At 39.9% G+C, this 18,786-nt stretch overlaps 2 protein-coding genes across 6 annotated transcripts in view; one reads left to right on the forward strand and one right to left on the reverse strand.

Annotated features, from left to right (window-relative positions):
* Nucleotides 1–975: 975 nt before the first annotated feature.
* On the forward strand, nucleotides 976–12,026 carry piwil1 (piwi-like RNA-mediated gene silencing 1). Of its 2 annotated transcripts, XM_040019094.1 has the most exons (22): nucleotides 976–1,106; nucleotides 1,529–1,640; nucleotides 2,783–2,888; nucleotides 3,189–3,317; nucleotides 3,420–3,634; nucleotides 3,949–4,070; nucleotides 4,264–4,344; nucleotides 4,759–4,956; nucleotides 5,315–5,423; nucleotides 5,701–5,827; nucleotides 6,173–6,290; nucleotides 6,648–6,762; nucleotides 6,842–7,029; nucleotides 7,202–7,274; nucleotides 7,512–7,712; nucleotides 8,066–8,169; nucleotides 8,348–8,418; nucleotides 8,500–8,653; nucleotides 8,941–9,066; nucleotides 9,195–9,342; nucleotides 11,609–11,748; nucleotides 11,833–12,026. In XM_040019094.1, the coding sequence occupies exons 2-21, from the start codon at nucleotides 1,572–1,574 to the stop codon at nucleotides 11,723–11,725; spliced, it is 2,571 nt and encodes an 856-aa protein (XP_039875028.1). In that variant the 5' UTR covers nucleotides 976–1,106; nucleotides 1,529–1,571; the 3' UTR covers nucleotides 11,726–11,748; nucleotides 11,833–12,026. The 2 variants fall into 2 exon arrangements, with proteins under 2 accessions (XP_039875028.1, XP_039875027.1); XM_040019093.1 differs by having other exon boundaries at nucleotides 11,609–12,026.
* Nucleotides 12,027–15,860: 3,834 nt separating this feature from the next.
* Nucleotides 15,861–18,786, reverse strand: part of rimbp2 (RIMS binding protein 2) — a 103,697-nt gene continuing 100,771 nt past the window's right edge. For all 4 annotated transcript variants that reach the window (XM_040019089.1, XM_040019092.1, XM_040019090.1 and 1 more), the window contains 2 exons: nucleotides 16,984–17,118; nucleotides 15,861–16,101 (listed from right to left, as the gene is read on the reverse strand). In XM_040019089.1, coding sequence (XP_039875023.1) covers nucleotides 16,075–16,101; nucleotides 16,984–17,118 — 162 coding nt within the window. In that variant the 3' untranslated portion in view covers nucleotides 15,861–16,074. The remainder of the gene's footprint in view (nucleotides 16,102–16,983; nucleotides 17,119–18,786) is intronic.

An 18,786-nucleotide genomic window follows, 5' to 3' on the forward strand; every position in this document is an offset into this window, starting at 1 on the left:
TTAGCTCCCTTCAGTCTCCTTCCAGCAGGTAAACAGTGACTAAAGCAGGTCCTCGCAGATTCATCCCTCAGGTCTGAATATGTAATCACTCTTAGATCTCAGACATGAAAGACTTGCGTACATCTTCCTAAAAAAAATGCCCTCTGAGGTGCCAAGTTGTGTTTTAAATGGTGAGATGTTGAGAAGAGAGGCAAAGTCTGTGAGGAAATAATGGCTCATGATTAGGTAGGCCTTGAAAGAAACTGCTGACTTTGTGTAAGCCATTTAACACATTTCTGGATTAACATTTCTGTCATCATGGTGATAAGTTTACATTTGCACAGAAACTGAATGACACAAAGCCTTCATTGCCTTGGAAAAAGGCCCTCATCTATATAGTCATGAAAAGATCACTCACAGTTATCACTTGACTTTCATTCAGTGAGTTGTACAGCCCTCTTTTGTTCACCTTCATTCGGTTTAATACTAGCTAAAAGAACTGATAGGCTATTTTTAAGAAGATAATCTTTTATAGATTATGTTATATGGTGTACACACTCTAAGTCATCCTTGTCAAGGTGAAATATTAGGAAACATTATTTAGGAAACATTCTTACAGGCCTGTCGGGTGAAATCTCAGGCCAACAACCAGGAACCATATGTTTAAGGCCCGCATCAGAGGCTGGATGAACTGTATTAGCGGTCATCCTGAGTCTGTAAATTTTATTCTACAGCTTTGCTGACATCTAGTGGCTAAAATTGAAATCACACTATTTAAAAAAAAATGCACACACAACCACCGTATCAGGTTAAACCACTCCGCTTAAAAACATAGTTCTGGGGGGGGGGGGTGCATTTTGTAATTACAGGTATCCCGTCATGGTTGGGTCCGTTTTGCCCGGATATAATTATAATATACTTATAATATATGGTTGATATGTGGATTAAATACATTATTTAATCTCAAGACGTTTGTTGAGAAAGTCGATGAAACTCAGTAGCGTATTAATTTTTTCAGTGATGCGGCCTATAAGTACATTGTGCACATTTCATTTTCCTCTTTGACCGGCACACCTGCTGTAAGGGAAAGTTAGGACGGTTTATAATAAGAAAAAAAATAATACAAAGTGAGTATTCTTAGTTAATATCATACAACATGTGTTGAAAACGACAGTAAATATTGAGAGTGACTCTTAAAGTTGATATTGAAATCGATTAATGATAGCCTTACCGTTAATGGGCAGATGTTAATTAGCTAACGCATTGGTCTCTATTTATTTGACAAAAAACGCTACAATTTAAAGTCAAAATCTTGGATAACGCATGCAATTAATGTGCAAACAAGAATGTCACATTTTATTCTGTAAAACAAACGTACACAAAAATCGGATTTCTCGTTAGCATGTGGTCATTAGCTAGCATCAGGTTTAACGATTCTACTTGATCACAAAATGGCGGCGGGGTAAAAGTAGAGGGCCTTGATGTTTTTGCAACGGTAAATTTTGGTTGGCAAAAATTAATTGCATTTTTTTAATCGCTGAAAATTCAGAGTATCGCTTTTCATCAGCCGAAAAAATTGCGAGGGGGCGAAAATGACTGGCAGAGCACGAGCGAGATCCAGAGGAAGAGCGCGTGGGCAGGAGACTGCAGCACCTGGAGCGGTAAGGACACCTTTGAATTTACAGTTAAATAATCCTTTAAAAAAAAAACATATTCCCATTACACGCTGGTTAACTACTTTGATTCAGCAGGGGACAGTGGTGCATATAGCTTAGGCCGCATGGCCGATAGAAAGACAACAGGCTGATATTTACTGTGCCAAGCCTTATATTACCCAATGGTCTGTATCTGTAATGCCAACAAGTTATTATGGGTTTTTTTGTTATTTCTTTTGTACCCCTCACCCGGAAAAGGCTTATAGGATGTCCTCACACCGCTGGGCATGCGCACTGGACAAGTTTGTGAATTCAAAACTGGAGAAGGAAATCATCTAGGCTTTTCAAATTGGTACCATATGAGTTAAAAGGTTGAGGGATGGCAGTGCCGACTGCCAGTATTTTTCCCTCTATACTGAAATTTGCCTCAAACACGCACCAGCAGGGTTGCTCCATTTGTTTTTGTGCTTGTATTATCAAGATCTACCTCACTATATAAAATACCTTGAAATAATTAGCTGTTAACCCATTCTGTATAAATAAAATAGAAGTGACTCATGAAACTAAGAAAAATTATGTGTCAGGACTGCATTTCTGCATTTTTTATTTTTTATTTTTTTTTGTCACAGTGGGAATTCTCTCCATTATCCACAGGACTCACTGTTGTCATTGCCCATACTCTTTGAAAAAGACATGTACTGCATAAAACATGCTCAGCATTTCATTTACAGAACGTAATTGTTCTTCTCACCTGTTAAAAGTGAAACGGCACACAGTGGCAGTCATTTCTAAAGTTGGACTTTAAATCTGAATTTTTCCAGATTAAAATGATTTTACATAATTTTGTCTCACCCTGTTGCATAAAATGCAGAAACAAGCCGAGGTGTGAAAAACGTTTTCCAAGCGTAATTCTTTATTTACTACAGAAAATACTGAGAACTTGCAGCATTAATGTGCTGTGGAAAATGTAAAGGGAAAACATTCTCTCTGGTATATTTATCTCATTCTTGGATGCGCACATTAAAAGTAATTGTCAAAAATGTGTCTGCAGAGTTAAGTTCCTTCTCGTGAAAAGAATGACCATGCTTAAAGCGACGTCACTTCTCCAACCTTCCTTTTGTTTTGTTTTTTTGTTTTTTTTCTTCAAGAGTCAGGCCCAAGAGCCGGCACCAGCAGCTGCCCCTCCCCCAGAGGCGGGGGACCTGGGTGGTAGAGGGAGGCAGAAAGGTGCTCCAGGACCCTTCAGTGCAGAAGGTGCAGTCAAACAAAAAGTCGAGCTACATTTCTTCTGTTAAATATCTTTGTTTGTCCTTTCTTTACTCCATTTATAAGTAAAGTTAAAAATGTAAACTGATGAGGACTGCACTACACAGGAAACCATCTCTTCTAATTGTGGAAAGAAATAAGGCAGTCCGATTCGATAACACTTTCTGTGCATTGCTAGAAATGTAAAATGCAGATTATATATTTGTAGACCGACACTATTGCCTTGTTGTTTTTTACATTCATATTAGTGCATGTGGACTGTTAACAGTCTTCATTTGTTTTCATTAGCTCTTCTACAGATTTCAGCTGGATTTCAGCAGGTGAAGCTTGGAGAAAGAGGTGGACGCCGCCGGGATTTTCATGATGCAGGCGTTAACACGAGGCAGGCAATGGAGCATGTGAAGGAATCCAAATGCGGTCAGTAGTTTTAAATCGAAACGATGCCAAATGTAACTTTCTGTAATCTGTGTTGAGGTTTGAAAATTACTACTAAAATTCTGTGTGTGTTCACTTCCTCAGGAGTAACTGGTAATCCCATTCAGCTGACCGCAAACTTCTTTCGCATCCTGTCCCGCCCTCAGTGGGTTCTGTATCAGTACCATGTGGACTTCAAACCACAAATGGAGTCGCGACGCCTGAGATCTGCGCTCCTCTTCCAGCACGAGGAAACACTTGGCTCAGCACGGAGCTTCGATGGAGCTCTGCTTTTTCTGCCGAACAGATTGCACAGCAAGGTACTGTGATGCTCCAAACATCGCGCGTTATGAAGAAAGTGTTTGTGCACGCAGATGGAATTGCCTGTTCGTTATCATTGTAAAAAGAGTTGGTTTCCATAAATCAGTCAGCCTGAATGATCAGGTTAGTGTTAATCTCTTGAGAGATTGGAGTTATTGATTGCAAAACACTGAATTCCTGTAATTCTTTCAAAGTAGTAGTTGTTATATTATAAATGGCACAGGAGTTGACAAAGGCTTGGTGGCTTGGAAAGTTGTGGTCTTTTGACAAGCCTGGATTTTCCTCTTATCCAGTGTCTAACCCTCGTGTTTAGGAGACTGTGGTCTATAGCGAGACCAGAAATGGAGAGAAGGTTCAGATAACGATCACCCTGACGAATGAACTGCCACCCTCTTCACCAGTGTGCATTCAGTTTTACAATATCATATTCCGAAGGTAAGCTTTCCACCTTTCAGAGCTTCTTTTTAAAAAGTGATGCGCAGCAATATTTTTCGAATGCATCTGCCAATTTAATGAAGGGATTTGCAACTGATTCGTAGTTTATGATTGTTGATCGGTAAAGTAAATAGTTGCATTTAATTGCAAACATTTTGATATTTTTGATGACTGGAAGCTTTAATGTCTACAGGATTTTGAGAATTCTCAACATGCAGCAGATTGGACGCAACTACTACAGCCCCAGTGATCCCCTTAACATCCCACAGCACAAGTATAGTTCTTTTGTTTTTTCTTATATTAAAATTTAAGGCCTAACATTAACTGCAAAAGTTTTTATATGTATCAACATGAATGAACTTATCATTTTTCTCAGTACACAGTAACATCGACCGTCTGCAGGCAAAGTCCTCACAGTTTTTGCCCACTCATACATGATTGTGCCTGGCATAGTTGCCAGATGAAAAGGGTTTGGGGGGTATTTGCTTATCAACAGGTATTTAAAAAAAAAAAAAAAACATTACGAGCTAAAACAATTTCCTCTAAAACCTGATGGTGTCGGTTAGATCTGAAACTTTTAAACTCCTCATAAATGTCAAAGTAAAAGCAATGTATTCTTAACTGTTTTAGAAATTACGTAATTTAAAAAAATAATTATTATTTGTATTTATTTAAAATTTTATGCTAGGTTGACCATCTGGCCAGGGTACACCACCAACATCTTGCAGTACGAGTCCTGTATCATGATGTGCACTGACGTGAGCCACAAGGTGCTGCGCAGTGAGACAGTCCTCGACTTTATGGTCAACTTGAGGCAGCAATGTGGAAGTCAACGCTTTACTGAGATCTGTGAGAAGGAGCTTGTCGGGCTCATAATCCTCACGAAGTAAGATTTGCATTTAGCATCTTGTTTTTGTACTTGTGATGTGTATCACTCTAATGCAGGGGTGTCGAACTCCAGGCCTCGAGGGCCGGTGTCCTGGAGGTTTTAGATATCACCTTGGGTCAACACACCTGAATCAAATGATTAGTTCATTACCAGGCCTCTGGAGAACTTCAAGACATGTTTAGGAAGTAAGTTAGCCATTTAAATTGGCTGTGTTGGATCAAGGACACATCTAAAACCTGCAGGACACCGGCCCTCGAGGCCTAGAGTTCGACACCTGTGCGCTGATGCATTAGTTTCACAGTGCTTATGTGTAATCATATGTGACTTACTACTTGTGTTTATTTCTAATGTTTAGGTACAACAACAAAACCTACCGGATTGATGGTATTGCTTGGGATCACACTCCCAGCAACACATTCAAGAGGGGAGATGCTGACATTTCCTTTAAGAACTACTACAAGAGTGTGGGTATTGTGCACTCAACATTAAAAAAAAAAAAAAAAAAAAAAAAACCCTCAAGTTCTCATTACATGGACAATTACTGGCAAAGGCAAATATAAGAAATGGAACTAAAATTATCTAACTATTTAAAGGGCTAAAATTCAGATTGTGCAAAATTTAAGAAAGAATTTGCATTTAGTGTCACTGGTGCAAAGTTTTTAAAGTGCTGCAAGTAGTAACTTTATGGTAAATTGCCTCAGTTTCAGTCCACACTCAAATATTTATACTTCCTGTTCTTAGCAATATGGCCTGGACATCACTGATGAAAACCAGGTGCTGCTGATCAGCTATGTGAAGAGGATGGGTCCTGCTGGAGCGCCACCTCCTGGTCCAGCCATGCTTATCCCAGAGCTGTGCTACCTAACAGGTTTAACCTTATTCTGTGCCGTTTGGCCCTTTTCGGATAAATGTGCCTCTTTGTTCATCTGCAGGCATCTGTAAATATATGCTTCACGTCTAAGGACCTCAGTCCGTCTGCATTAAAGTTACAATGCTAATCTTACAAACATGTATGTACCACTTTCAACAAGGTACAAGTCAGAAATGTTTGCAGTTAGATTCACTAATAGTAATCCACAAGAAGGTATTTAGTTTGTTTATTCTGATACCTGAAACATTGGCCTCAGATGTGTTTTACAAGGAAGTTGTTTTATTATAACTAACTTTTTATAGGAATTGGATATTTTACATTTTGATTGGTTGTGTTTAACAGGCTTGACTGATAAGATGCGAGCTGATTTCAGCATCATGAAGGACTTGAGTACCCACACCAGACTGACCCCAGAGCAGAGGGAGGGACGCCTCAACAGATTTATCACTAATATACAGAGGTAGGTGACAGTCACTAGTATAATCAGAATCAGAATAGAAATAAACAGATTGTTTTGAGTTATTGCCTAGGTGGTCTTTAATAGCTAGGCAATAATATATAAAACAATGATTTAGTGTTAACACTGGACTTGTCACATCTATACTGTGCTTGAGAGGAGAGGTGATTTTTGAGGCATATATTTTCAATTGATCATGACAATTAAAGCTCTGATTTTTTTTCCCTAGAAGTTGTCTTCATCTCAGACACACTTTGGGTGTTCTGATAATATACTCAAAAGTTGACTGCAAATTTCTTCGTCATTATGTTCTGTCTGTAAGATTCCTGGCTTTGATTTACAGCTTAAATTATTTCACAGGAACGCTGACGCGCAAGCCGAGTTGGATAAGTGGGGACTCAGCTTTGATAAGCAACTTCTAAATCTGGCTGGCAGAGTCCTCCCTGTGGAGAGGATTTACCAGGGGTCAAGATCGGTATAATTTCTTCTTCTCAGTTAATTAAACAGATACATTTAAGGGCTCATTTAATATGTTTAATATAATTATCACATAGTATGACTACAACCCCTGGGCCGCTGACTGGGCCAAAGAGATGCGTGGATTAGCTGTGATGAGCGCTCCTCCCTTGAACAACTGGCTCCTCTTTCACACCCGTCGTAACGGCAATGAAGCCAGTTCTCTTCTACAGACCCTCAGCAGAGTCTCAGGCCCACTGGGAATCGCCATGGGAAAACCTGTCATGTGAGTTTAGCATTTTTAAGTATTTCTGCAACACATTTTTTTTTTTTTTTTTTTTTTATCACAATGGACTGTCACGTATGTAAAGTGAAATTTTTGACTGTAACACTTGTAGGGGTTTTTTTTTTTGTCTTTTAATTCACAAACGTTATCGTGCATCCTTGTTTTTCTGTAGGATACAGTATGAAGATCATCAGGAATCTCTCCTCGCAGCCCTGCGGCACAGTGTTGGACCCCAGATAGAGATGGTTGGTGATGTGTGAAGTGCACACACTTGTACATTTACATTTCAGTTTTCAGGTCTAAAATGTTTTTTATGAACCACATTTGCATTTAAATGCTCTAATTGTAGCCATTTTTTATAACTGACAGAAACTGCAGGTCAGTGTATTGTAGTTATGTCACAATGCATTTTTGTCATCAGGGATCTTAATTTTGACGTTTCCCAAAGCGGTACCAGGCCTCAGGGTGTTTCTGTTTGTTAGGTGGTGGTAGTCCTCCCCAACAACAGGAAGGATAAGTATGACAGCGTTAAGAAGTTCCTTTGTGTGGATTGCCCCACTCCCAGCCAGTGTGTGGTGGCCCGTACCCTCAGCCGACCTCAGGCACTCATGACTATAGCTACAAAGATTGCGCTGCAGATGGCTTGCAAGATGGGAGGGGAACTCTGGAGTGTGGAAATCCCTGTAAGTCCCACACAAACTAAATACTTCAGATGTCAGAGATTAAAGTTTAAGGTGTTTTGGAAAGCAAAGAGTAGTAACTTTTGAATTGATTAAACTATCTGGTGCTTTAGATGAGAATGTATTTTTTTTTTTTTTTCTCCTTTCATCCAAAACTGGTTTGAGTTCACAATGCCTCTGACTGTCCTTGGGATGACTTCTTAAAAATAGATCCCCAGTTTGATCTCTGGAGGTGCAGAAATCATCTATGGTTCTGTAGCTGTCCAACATTAAGAAAAAGAAAGAAAATCTGCTAAGTCATACATCCGGAGCTACCTGCTGTGGCAACCCCTTGTGATATTGTCATGTTTGTGCAGCTCAAACAGCTGATGATCGTGGGCATCGACTGCTACCATGACACCGCTGCTGGGAAAAGGTCTATTGGTGCTCTAGTGGCCAGTCTCAACCAAAGCATGAGCAGGTTGGTTTCTGTAACTGAGTTGGGAATTCACACTGGGAGCAGTGCAATGCTCTCGGTTATGTTCAACATGTGCAAACAAGGCCTCACTTGGCGTTTTGTGTGTGTGTGTGTGTGTGGGTGGGTGGTTTCCCAGCCTTTAAATGCAATAGTACAGTTAATGATTCAAATGTTTTTCAAGGTGGTTCTCAAAGTGTGTGCTGCAGCACAAAGGTCAGGAGATCATGGATGAGCTGAAGAAGACTTTGAGTGGCAAGTTTCTTTTGTCATTTCAAAAACTTTTACTTTTAAATACACAGATCTCAGAAACTGTCTTAACACTTTGTTTTCCAGCTGCCCTGAAAGAGTATTTGAGGTTCAATGGCTGTCTGCCTTCACGCATCATCGTTTACCGAGACGGAGTGGGGGATGGGCAGTTGCACAGTGTGGTGAACTATGAGGTTCAGCAGATCATGGACTCCATCAAGTCAATGGGGCAGGACTACAAGTGAGTTTTTAAATCTCCAACGGTTATGGTGTTTTTTAAATCTCTAAAAACCGTTGCCCTCAGAGGAAGTTAAATTTGCACTGTGGGGTTATTGATAACACAAATGGTCATACATGATTCCTTCCTTTGATTTGAGAATTGTAAGGACAGTAAAGTAAAATGACTGGTTGGAACATGGACGTTTTTGTAGTGCTGTTAGTATTTATTCCTGAGCATCAAAAGAACAAAGTTGAGATTATTTAGTACAAGTGTCAGGTTTTCCCAGAGCCTCTGTCCTTTTGTTGTAGCCCAAAGCTGAGTGTGGTGGTGGTGAAGAAGCGCATAAGCAGCAGGTTTTTCGCCCACATAAATGGCAAGGTGTCCAATCCTCCTCCTGGCACCATCGTTGACGCAGAGGTCACCCGGCCAGAGTGGTATGTCTTGTTTTGAGGGGGGGGGCGGGGTTTTTGTTGTTTTTTTTGTTTTTAGCTGTTAACGGTCTTTTGATATTTACATAGGAGCAGTTGTATTGTGACAGTACTGTTGCACGTTTGTTTTCTAGGTATGACTTCTATATTGTGAGCCAAGCTGTTCGCAGTGGGAGTGTCTCACCAACCCACTACAATGTCGTGTATGACACCAGTGGACTCAAGCCAGATCACATGCAGCGGCTCACCTACAAGCTCTGCCACATGTACTACAACTGGCAGGTAGGCTGGCATCAGAGTGACCTTTTTGAGTAGAAATCTTTCTACACTGAAAATGTTGTCTTCATCTAAACTGGTCATAATCAGGCGTCTTTCTCCTCAGTGTTTTTAAGGAGTTTTCATTAAATGATGACATTTTTGAATGATCGACTCTAATTTAAAAATTTACAAAGCAATACAATTTAATTTTAATGGAGGGAGAATATCAGTCAAAAATCAATGAGTGATATTATTTGATCCCCTACAACTCAGCCAGAATTCTGACTCAAATTGGCAAATTACAATCAATGAGTTCAAGAGTGTCTAATTATAAAGCACACTACTGGTGCAATTATCTGGAAATATAAAATGACCATCAGTTGCCCTCGGTTTGGAGCTCCACATACGATCTTTGCTCATGGGGTGCACAAGAAAGGTGGTCATCAGCACAAAACTACATGCCAGGAGCTTGTTAGAGATCTGAAGGCAGCTGGGACTACGGACACCAGGAAGGCACATGGCACACCCATCTTAAGTTTGCCAGTGAACAACTAAATGATTTAGAGAAGGCTTTGAAAGTGGTCAGATGAAACCAAAATTGAGCTCTTTGGCATCAGCTCAACCCGCTGTGTTTGTAGGACAAGAAATGCAGAGTATTACCAAAGAACGTGATCTCTGCAGTCAAACATGAAGGTGGAAACTTTGTACTTTGGAGGTGTTTTTCCGATAAGAGCACAGAAGACTAAAGGTGGGTCCGAATTAGGGCTGCCACAAACAATTATTTTGATAGTCGACTAGTCACCGATTATTTTTGCGACTAGTCGACTAATCAGATCATGCATCCATTGGACGTAAAACGTACAGCTTATTGCACCAGCAGCATCTGCTCTTATATAACTATCATTAGTTTACAGCTTTAAGTGTTTATGGTATGTGCTAACTAAAAATAAAGACAAGATGATAGTTTATTAAAGTTTAGTGAAATCTGCAGATTGTTTCGGTGGAGTTTAATAAACTCAGCCGTTGCTCCTTGCTATCTAAAATATAACAGGACACCGGAGTATATTCTCGAGTATCTCACACTTCTGATAATCAGTTGTCTGCTTGATGTTTATTCCGCTGTGTAAAAACTATAACTTTAATCTCAGCCAAACCGATTTACTCAGGAACAAATAAAATACAAAAAAAAAAAAAAAGCCAAACGATAACATTTTTAAGTTATCTAACTGACTTATATATGTTTAACCTGAGTAGTGAAAGACGGCGTTGGGTTTGAAAACGATTTGCCGGGAGTCCGGTGTTCTCACCGGCTCTGGTGAGCCTTGAACCCCGGCTCGCTATCGAGCTGGTGGGTAACAGACGTCTCCGAAAACGTCGGAGCGCTTTTGAAAATATGTGGTGTCTTGATAAACTGAGCAGATATTTGAAGTTTACACAGCTACATTCTCGCCTGAAAATATGTTAAACGTTTATTTTGTGACCCAGAAAGAATAATAAGAGTAATATTAAAACTAACTAGCTGCCGCCATTGTTGGAAACTGAGCAGGGCCGCGCTACGAATTCTGGGACACAGCTTCTTCTTCTTCAAGGTTTAATGGCAGCTGGCATCCTTGTACATGCAGTGCTGCCATCTTCTGCTTCAGTCCGTTATTACACCATTAAATACTACTACTTATTCCTGCGTCTTTTGGGATCTTACAAAGCTTCAAACGACACATCAACTATTAAATTAGTCGTCGACGATTTTGATAGTCGACTAATCGTGGCAGCCCTAGTCCGAATCAGTCTTCCAGCATGATGATGACCGGCCAAAGAAGTAGTACATTAAGGTCATTGAGTGGTCTAGTCAGTTTCCAGACCTCAATTGTATAGAAAACCTGTGGAGGGAGCTTAAGCTTTGAGTTCCCAAGTGGCAACTGAGAAACCTAAAGGATTTAGTTTCTGTAAAAAGGACCGGGCCAAAATCACTCCAGAGATGTGTGCAAACCTGGTGACAGACTATACGGCTGTACTGGCCAAGAGTTCCTTCACCAAGTACCCACTTGTGTTTTACTTGTGTATCAAATACTTTTTTCACTCAGTGACATGTGAATCCATTCATAACTCTGATATGTTTTTTTTTTTCTGTATTTGTTAAAATAAAACTGCCATTAAAAATTAGACTTCATTTCTGTGTAAGTGAGCAAACGTATAAATTCAGCAGGGATCAAATAATTTTCCCCGACTGTGTAAATGTCACTGGCTTTGGCATTGTGTTGGTCATGCCTGATTGTTTTTCTTTGTGCTTTAGGGGATCATCAGAGTGCCTGCTCCCTGCCAGTACGCCCACAAGTTGGCTTTCCTTGTGGGTCAGAGCATCCACAAAGAGCCCAATATGAAGCTGGATGACCAGCTTTTCTACCTTTAAAGATAAAAAGGCCCAGTTTGTATAGAAAATCTTATTTACTCGTTGTTGTTTGAGTTTAGTTGTTGTTGTTGTTTGAGCTTAGTTGTTGTTGTTGTTGTTTCGGAGGCAAATTGAATGTACTTTGAGGATCTGTTTGGGTTTAAGTTATTGGCAAAGTCTGTATTTGTTGAGTATCTGTAATCTTTGGTTTTGTTATATTTGAGCCTTTTATTGTTATCATTTGCAGCACAAGATTTAACATAGATGCTGTCTCACACTTTCTGTATTCATTTACTCACAAATCAATAAATCGAGTTTGTAATTCCTGGCATTTCAAAGCAAGTCAGTCCAATATTACATTACAAAATATCAAATTTATTTATTTTTTTTATATAAAAGATTGCACATGCACACCCACACAATAATTTGTAACCATCAATATAGGCTGATAATTCTTATCATAAAGCTAGCACACAGTTGCAGACTTTTAAACAATATGGTCTTCAAGACACCATGGGGAAAGCTTAAACTGTTTGATTATAAATTTAAATGTACAAAAAAGGCAGTCTGAAAATCAAGTATAAACATTTAAAAACAATTTTACAAATGGACAAAGTACAAAAAGAGCAACAGTCACTCAAAATGAAGAGAAGCAATGTCTGAGGAAGTGGTTCGTAAATAGGAAAAAGGTGTTCATCAGTTTACTGTAGGTGCAGATGGCGGTCTGGCCGAGAATTGTACAGAAAGCATCAGAATGTTTTGCATACATTCTTTTTTTTTTTTTTTCTTCTTTGTTTTTGGCAGTTTCAGTTCAACTCTTGTGTATAGAAAATAGTCTGGATTTAAACGGCATGGGAGGATGAAATGGGAAACTGAATGATGTAAGGTAGGAGGAGGTGGACTGTTCCATTTCACGCACAAGGATGGACATCTGCACAATCCCTTAGGGCAGCTTTGAAAATACATTGGCCTTCAATTCATTGTACATTCACTACTCTACATTAAGGTGTAGATATATATATAGATATATCGATATACAGTACTTGTATCCTGCACCAACATAAAGTGGGACACTGAACAGGCATCACTGACGGATTGGCTTGAAGAAAAGTATTTCAGATCAAATATATTTTGGGTTAGGAGGGGCAGCATAGAGGTAGCCTTGTGTCTCACTGTTTACTACTGTGAAGTCATCAAACCTGTAGCATTTAGTGAAGCTCAGAAGTGTTGCATGTTAGAAATCCACCGCAGTACAATGGCTGATTTGATCTGCCGATGCCATATCGCACAGTAACTATTTCTTTAATGCAACTGTAAAGTCATGTTTTAATTTGGGAGTATAGTGTCAACTTTAAAAAAAATCTCCATACATATGAATTTGGTATAGGGGGAGAATTTTCAAAAGTTTTTCTAGGATTACAAAAATGTTTATTTTTGAGAGGTTTAACAATAAATGGACGACAACACTGGAGACTTGAATAGTTCTACGTAAGCTCTGTCGCATGGAAACACAACAGTCACACAATACCCTGCATGTCACAAGTTGGGATTGACATTTGCGAACGGCTTTTATGAAGTAACATAAATGAATAGTAGGCATGAAACTGCATGCTCTACTGCAGCGGTCCCCAACCCCCGGGCCTCGGACCGGTACCGGGCCACGAGAGTTGAGGCTCAGGTGTGAAATGTATAGTTTTCAGGGTTATTTTGTTATCGTTTACTCAGTTTTCCTTGGTCTTTTCACGTGTGTTATGAATAAATTTTCGTTTTTTCTGTACCGGTACTAGTTTTATTTTGTTGTATTTATCCGCGACACCTTAAAGGCCGGTCCATGAAAATATTGTCGGGCATAAACCGGTCCGTGGTGCAAAAAAGGTTGGGGACCGCTGCTCTACTGGACAAAGTACTACCCATTGTGCAATTATAAGGCAAATACATGGAGGTTGGATATACTAGGCATTGTCATTTAGGCTGATTTGACTGCAAAGACCCTGTAGTAAATACAGTATGTGCTTGTTGCTGACACGTCTCTGGGGAGGGAAATATGCCTATATCACAGCTGTTGAAGTAGGGCAGAAGAGAAGGAGTTAATTCTGCTGATTTGTCAACGTTTACTGCACAGTATGTCAGCTATGCTGACTTAAAAGTACTGCATGCTCCAGGTTCCACACTAACCCCGTTGCATCGTATGTGATCTGAAGGGGCCAGGAGGGAATGTGCTGAAGTAAAGCATGCAAACCTTGTGTACAATTTACGACTGGCTGTTTTGGACTAGCTCAAGTAAAGACACTCAAATCCATCTTCACATCAAATTCAAACTGGACTCCAAGGTTTAAGTGAGCCCTCAGTATTTGAACAACATTCTGGTTTCTGTGTACAACACACTTGACTCATGATGTCTCTTAAGTGTCGCACTTGACCAAGCAGAAAATGGAAATCGCTGCAGGCTCAGTCTTTCCTTTCTACAGCAAAATCTCATCAGCCAGAGAGTTGGAGGTAAGATCACTACATCGTCCGACATTATGAGGTCTTGGGACCGTAATATGAAATGTTTTTGAAAATATGAGTGGATACTGTTCGACAAAGTACAAATATTCTAGTGTACAACAGATGTAAAAGAATAAAGCATTTGCTAAGCTCACAAATGCCACCTGTCCACTGCATTTGGATGAGTTTGTTTTTAAAACACTACAAGGATATGGCTGACACTCTCCAAGTATGTCAAGAAATTATTTTACAGCGCCAAGTCTTTGCAATAGTTTCTTCCCTTTGGAGAGCAGTCCCTTTTTCTTTTTGGAGGAGTACATGTCCATTGGGGCCCTGATGGGACTGCCGGGCCCCACGGTGGCGGGGCCAGAGCCAGGGATGTGTGGACGCACTGTGGAAGAGGCTGCTCTTCTGGGCGGACCCGATTTTTCCAATGGAACCTAATGGGAGACCCGTAAGGGACAGTTGAGGGTGTTAAAAAGCCAACTGTCTCTAACACCCCTGTCACTACTCCCCTCCTTCTCTTAAGTCCTTTCTGTCTCAGCTGGGCCAGCATAGCTCTGAAGTCTACTGCCCTCCCTGGATGTTGACCCACCCCACCCACTCTGTCAGGTAGAAACTCTTTGTACATATAGCTTTTTTTTTCTTTTTTTTTAAATGAAGCTGCTATGAATAAACTACAGGAACATGGAATTTTAGACTTGACATTGACTAACTTCCACATCAGTTTAAGATGACAACATTTCCCAACACTGTCTGTCAAAGGCGGGGCAGTTCCTCTCACATAAAAAGATACATTTGCATTTTGGGACAGATCTACATCACATTCACCTTCCTCCCTCTTACATATACATATTTACTGATACAACTGGGTTACAGAGAAACTACCAGCCACTCTTCCTTTTCTGTAATCATGAGCTAAAAGGCTCCTTTAAATTGCACTTTGGGAAGACACAGGACAAAAGATCACATTTGTACGAAGTTGCATTTATATATACACATGTGTCAACGCACAGTAATTTACACACGGGTAAAAATGAAGTGTGATTTTGAAAGCTAGTCTACGTGACCTTTGAGAGAAAATTGTTTGTCCAATTACAAGTCAAAGCACAAAATAAAATGCACCACTGCTCAGAGTCAGGCTTCTGCCTTGGCATTTTAGCTAAATGCTAATGCAGCTGTTTTGCACGGCACCTTCAGTGCCATTTGCAGTGGTCACTGTGCAGCAAAAGTTGCATAGTCTCACTTGAATTAAGAACCAGTTCTTGGTCGTCAACTAACTAATCTTGGTTCACAGGATTAGGACTGATTTGAAAACCAGATCACAAACAAGAAAAGGCAAAATAATAATAATAATAACAAAACCCATCCTAAATTTGGCTACAGGAAGAAGAAAAAATGTGACAATTTGAAGTGTAAAACCAAACAAGCTTGTTTAAAATGTTTATTTTTGTGAATGTGGTTTTGCATAGAATTGCTCGATTTTCTGCTTTTCCTTGATTTTACTGTATATCTAATTTGAACTGTTATTTTCCAGATTTGAGGGTCGCTGTGCAACAATGGCCTTTTAGCTTACCATGACTTACAGCAGGAGCCTTGCTTCAGGAGACGGACATTGTCATGTACAACACTCAGAGAAACAACTGAAGATACCACACCTTTTTTTGTCTAATGCATTGGCTAGGGTTTCTATGTCCTACCAACAAACAGCATCAAGTTTTTTGGTAACACAGAGAAGTTTCCTAAAACAACCTACAGGAATGTCATACAAAGTATACATGTTGCATACCAGAAACTAAGGGTACCCATGACATCTGCATTAGACGAGGGGAGCGTAATCTTGGTATCCTCAGTTGCTCACTTACGTGACGGAAACAGAGCCTTTAAGGTGTGAAATGAACACTCTTCTTCTGTTTTGCCAAGCAGGTGAGGAAAAGAAATAAAACAAAAAAATATGGTGATGGCATTTCAATAGTTTGCACTATGACAATGGCAAATTAGAACACAAGGAAGGAAATATCTAATGACACCTATTAATATATTCTTTTTTAACAATTGCATTATTTGTTAAAACACAAAAATAACATCACATATTTACATTTAGTAAAGAGTTACTTCTGAAATGATTCTCTGATGGCAACATAGGCTAAGTGACCTTTGCGTGCTACTTTACAAGAAAGCAATTTACAAAACAAGGTGTTCAGGAGCAGATACAAAAAGTTGAACTACACTAGACTCATCTTTATATAAAATGATCAACAGTTCATGCATCTGGACTATATACCATGCTGAGCTACACACTACATAGTTCATCTTTCAGTACAACAAAACTATTTACTCTATTAGAAATGACTTAAGATCAAACACAGAATATATTCATAAAGCATCTGTCAGAATGCTAAATACACGTGTGCAAAAAAAGGTGTTAACGGATCTTTTCCCAGACATGACATGACAAGTAAAAAGTCACAGGAGCTTCTTGCCCTTTAATTTTACTCTCATTGAGAATGCTTTATGAATACAATATATCCATGTATTATACAATGCAGAACTCCCACTCCCACCCACAGCAGTGAACATGAAAAATAAAATACCTCTGTCTTAAAATTTCATTTTTTTTTCTTTTCATCGATTTCTTAGACATCTATTTATTTACAGTGTAATGTTATAAAGTCAGAAATCCCTTTTTGCTCAATGAGACACACACGCACAGACACAAAACTAAAGGAGATAGAGGGAACTGAAAACAGTAAATGGATGACAGAGCGCTAGTACTGCGAAGGAGCATGTACCCTTTTGGTCTTTATCCGTGCTGGAGTGTCCTGGGGGTACCGAGATGGTGAGTCAGTGAGAAAAACCTCTACATCATCAGGCACTTCTTCTAGAAAGTTGGAAGGAACAAGTCCCTTGTGTCCATTGAGCTCACCCTGTGGAGTACATGAGGACAGCGAGACTCACTGTGGTGTATTTAACTTTCAATTTTTACCTTGTGCTTTAAACCTTTCTCCGCGTAGCAGGGATGGAGAATTTTAGCGGCAGTAAAACCGAGAAACTTGAGGAACACTCGCCAGCCACTTTATTAGTTACACCTGTTCAGCTTCTCATCAGCGCAAATATCTAATATCCAATCACGTGACAGCAGCTCAATGCTAAAAGGCATGTAGATAGGGTCAAGACGAGCTTCGGAGGTTGAGGACAAAAAGAGTTTTAAGTGATTTTGAACCTGCCGTGGTTGTTGATGCCAGAGGGGCTGGTCTGAGGATTTCAAACAATTGCTGATCTACTAGGATTTTTCCAACAACCATCTCTAGGGTTTAAAGAGAACGATCTGAAAAAGAGAAAATATCCAGTGGGCAGCAGTTCTCTGGGGGAAAATGCCCGTTGATGCCAGGAGTCAGAGGAGAATCACCGGACTGCATTCGGCTGATGAGGAAAGCAACAGCTGGTTAAGACCAGCAAATGCAGAAAAGCATCTCTGGATGCACAACCAGATGGGCTTCAAAAACCCAAGACCACACTGGCAGCCACTCCAGCAAGGAAACTTCTAACAGGAAACTGAGACTATAATTCACACAGCCTCACCTAAATTGATCAACAGAAGAATATAATTATGTTGTCTGGTCTGATGAGTCTCAATGTCTGCTGCAACATTTGATGGTAGAGTCGGAATTTGGCAGAAACAACATGACAGCATGAATCAGACCTGCCTTGTATCAATGCTTCAAATTGGTGGTGGTGCAATGGTGTCGCTTAGCATCAGGTCACCAACATTTAAACACTACCTGAGTAGTGTTGCAGACCATCCTAATCCTCTTATGAACACAGTGTACCCATCTTCTGATGGCTGCTTCCAGTGACATAATGCATCGTGTCAGAAAGATCAAATCATCTCAACTGGTTTCTTGAAACACAACAATGAGTTCACTGAACCCAATTGACCTCCAGAGTCAGCAGACATCAATCCATCACAGCACTTTTGGGATGTGGTGCACGACATGGATGTACAGCCAACACATCTGCAGCAACTGTGTGATGCTGTCATGTCAATATGGACCAAAATCTCTAAGGAACATTTCCGGAATCGTCTTGAATCTGTGCCACGAAGAACTAAAGCAGTCCTAGAGCAAAAAGAGGATCCAACCTGATACAGGAAGGTGTACCTAATAAAGTGGTTGATGGTTGTTTTCCTCACTATTAATTTCCTTCTCTGCCAAGCCTGTTCTTGTGTTGCAGTTTTAGGCCAGTTAATCCTTCATTATATTCCTTCATTCTCACATAACCATCTTTAGATGCGTGTTATCATTTTCCTTTAACTGCAGGAGAACCCTCCTGTGTTTGACAGGATCTTGGTATCATATGTTCTTTCACAAGAAAACAATATTATGATTGATTGATTTAATCATTTGCATAACTGTATCAGGGAGAAATCTGATCACCGACACCTAAAGAAGCATCTTCAGCTGTGAGAAATCTGGCCAAGATCTCAATGCCTGGCTTCAGTCTGGGATTAGATGAAGACAGAACCTAAATCCGCCATGAAAAACTGTAATTGCAAATTGGTTCCTGTAGACAAAAGGTAGTCCGCTACAGTAAAG

This window comes from Simochromis diagramma, unplaced genomic scaffold (assembly GCF_900408965.1).
Source record: "Simochromis diagramma unplaced genomic scaffold, fSimDia1.1 OVJJ01000822.1, whole genome shotgun sequence".
Taxonomy (NCBI): domain Eukaryota; kingdom Metazoa; phylum Chordata; class Actinopteri; order Cichliformes; family Cichlidae; genus Simochromis; species Simochromis diagramma.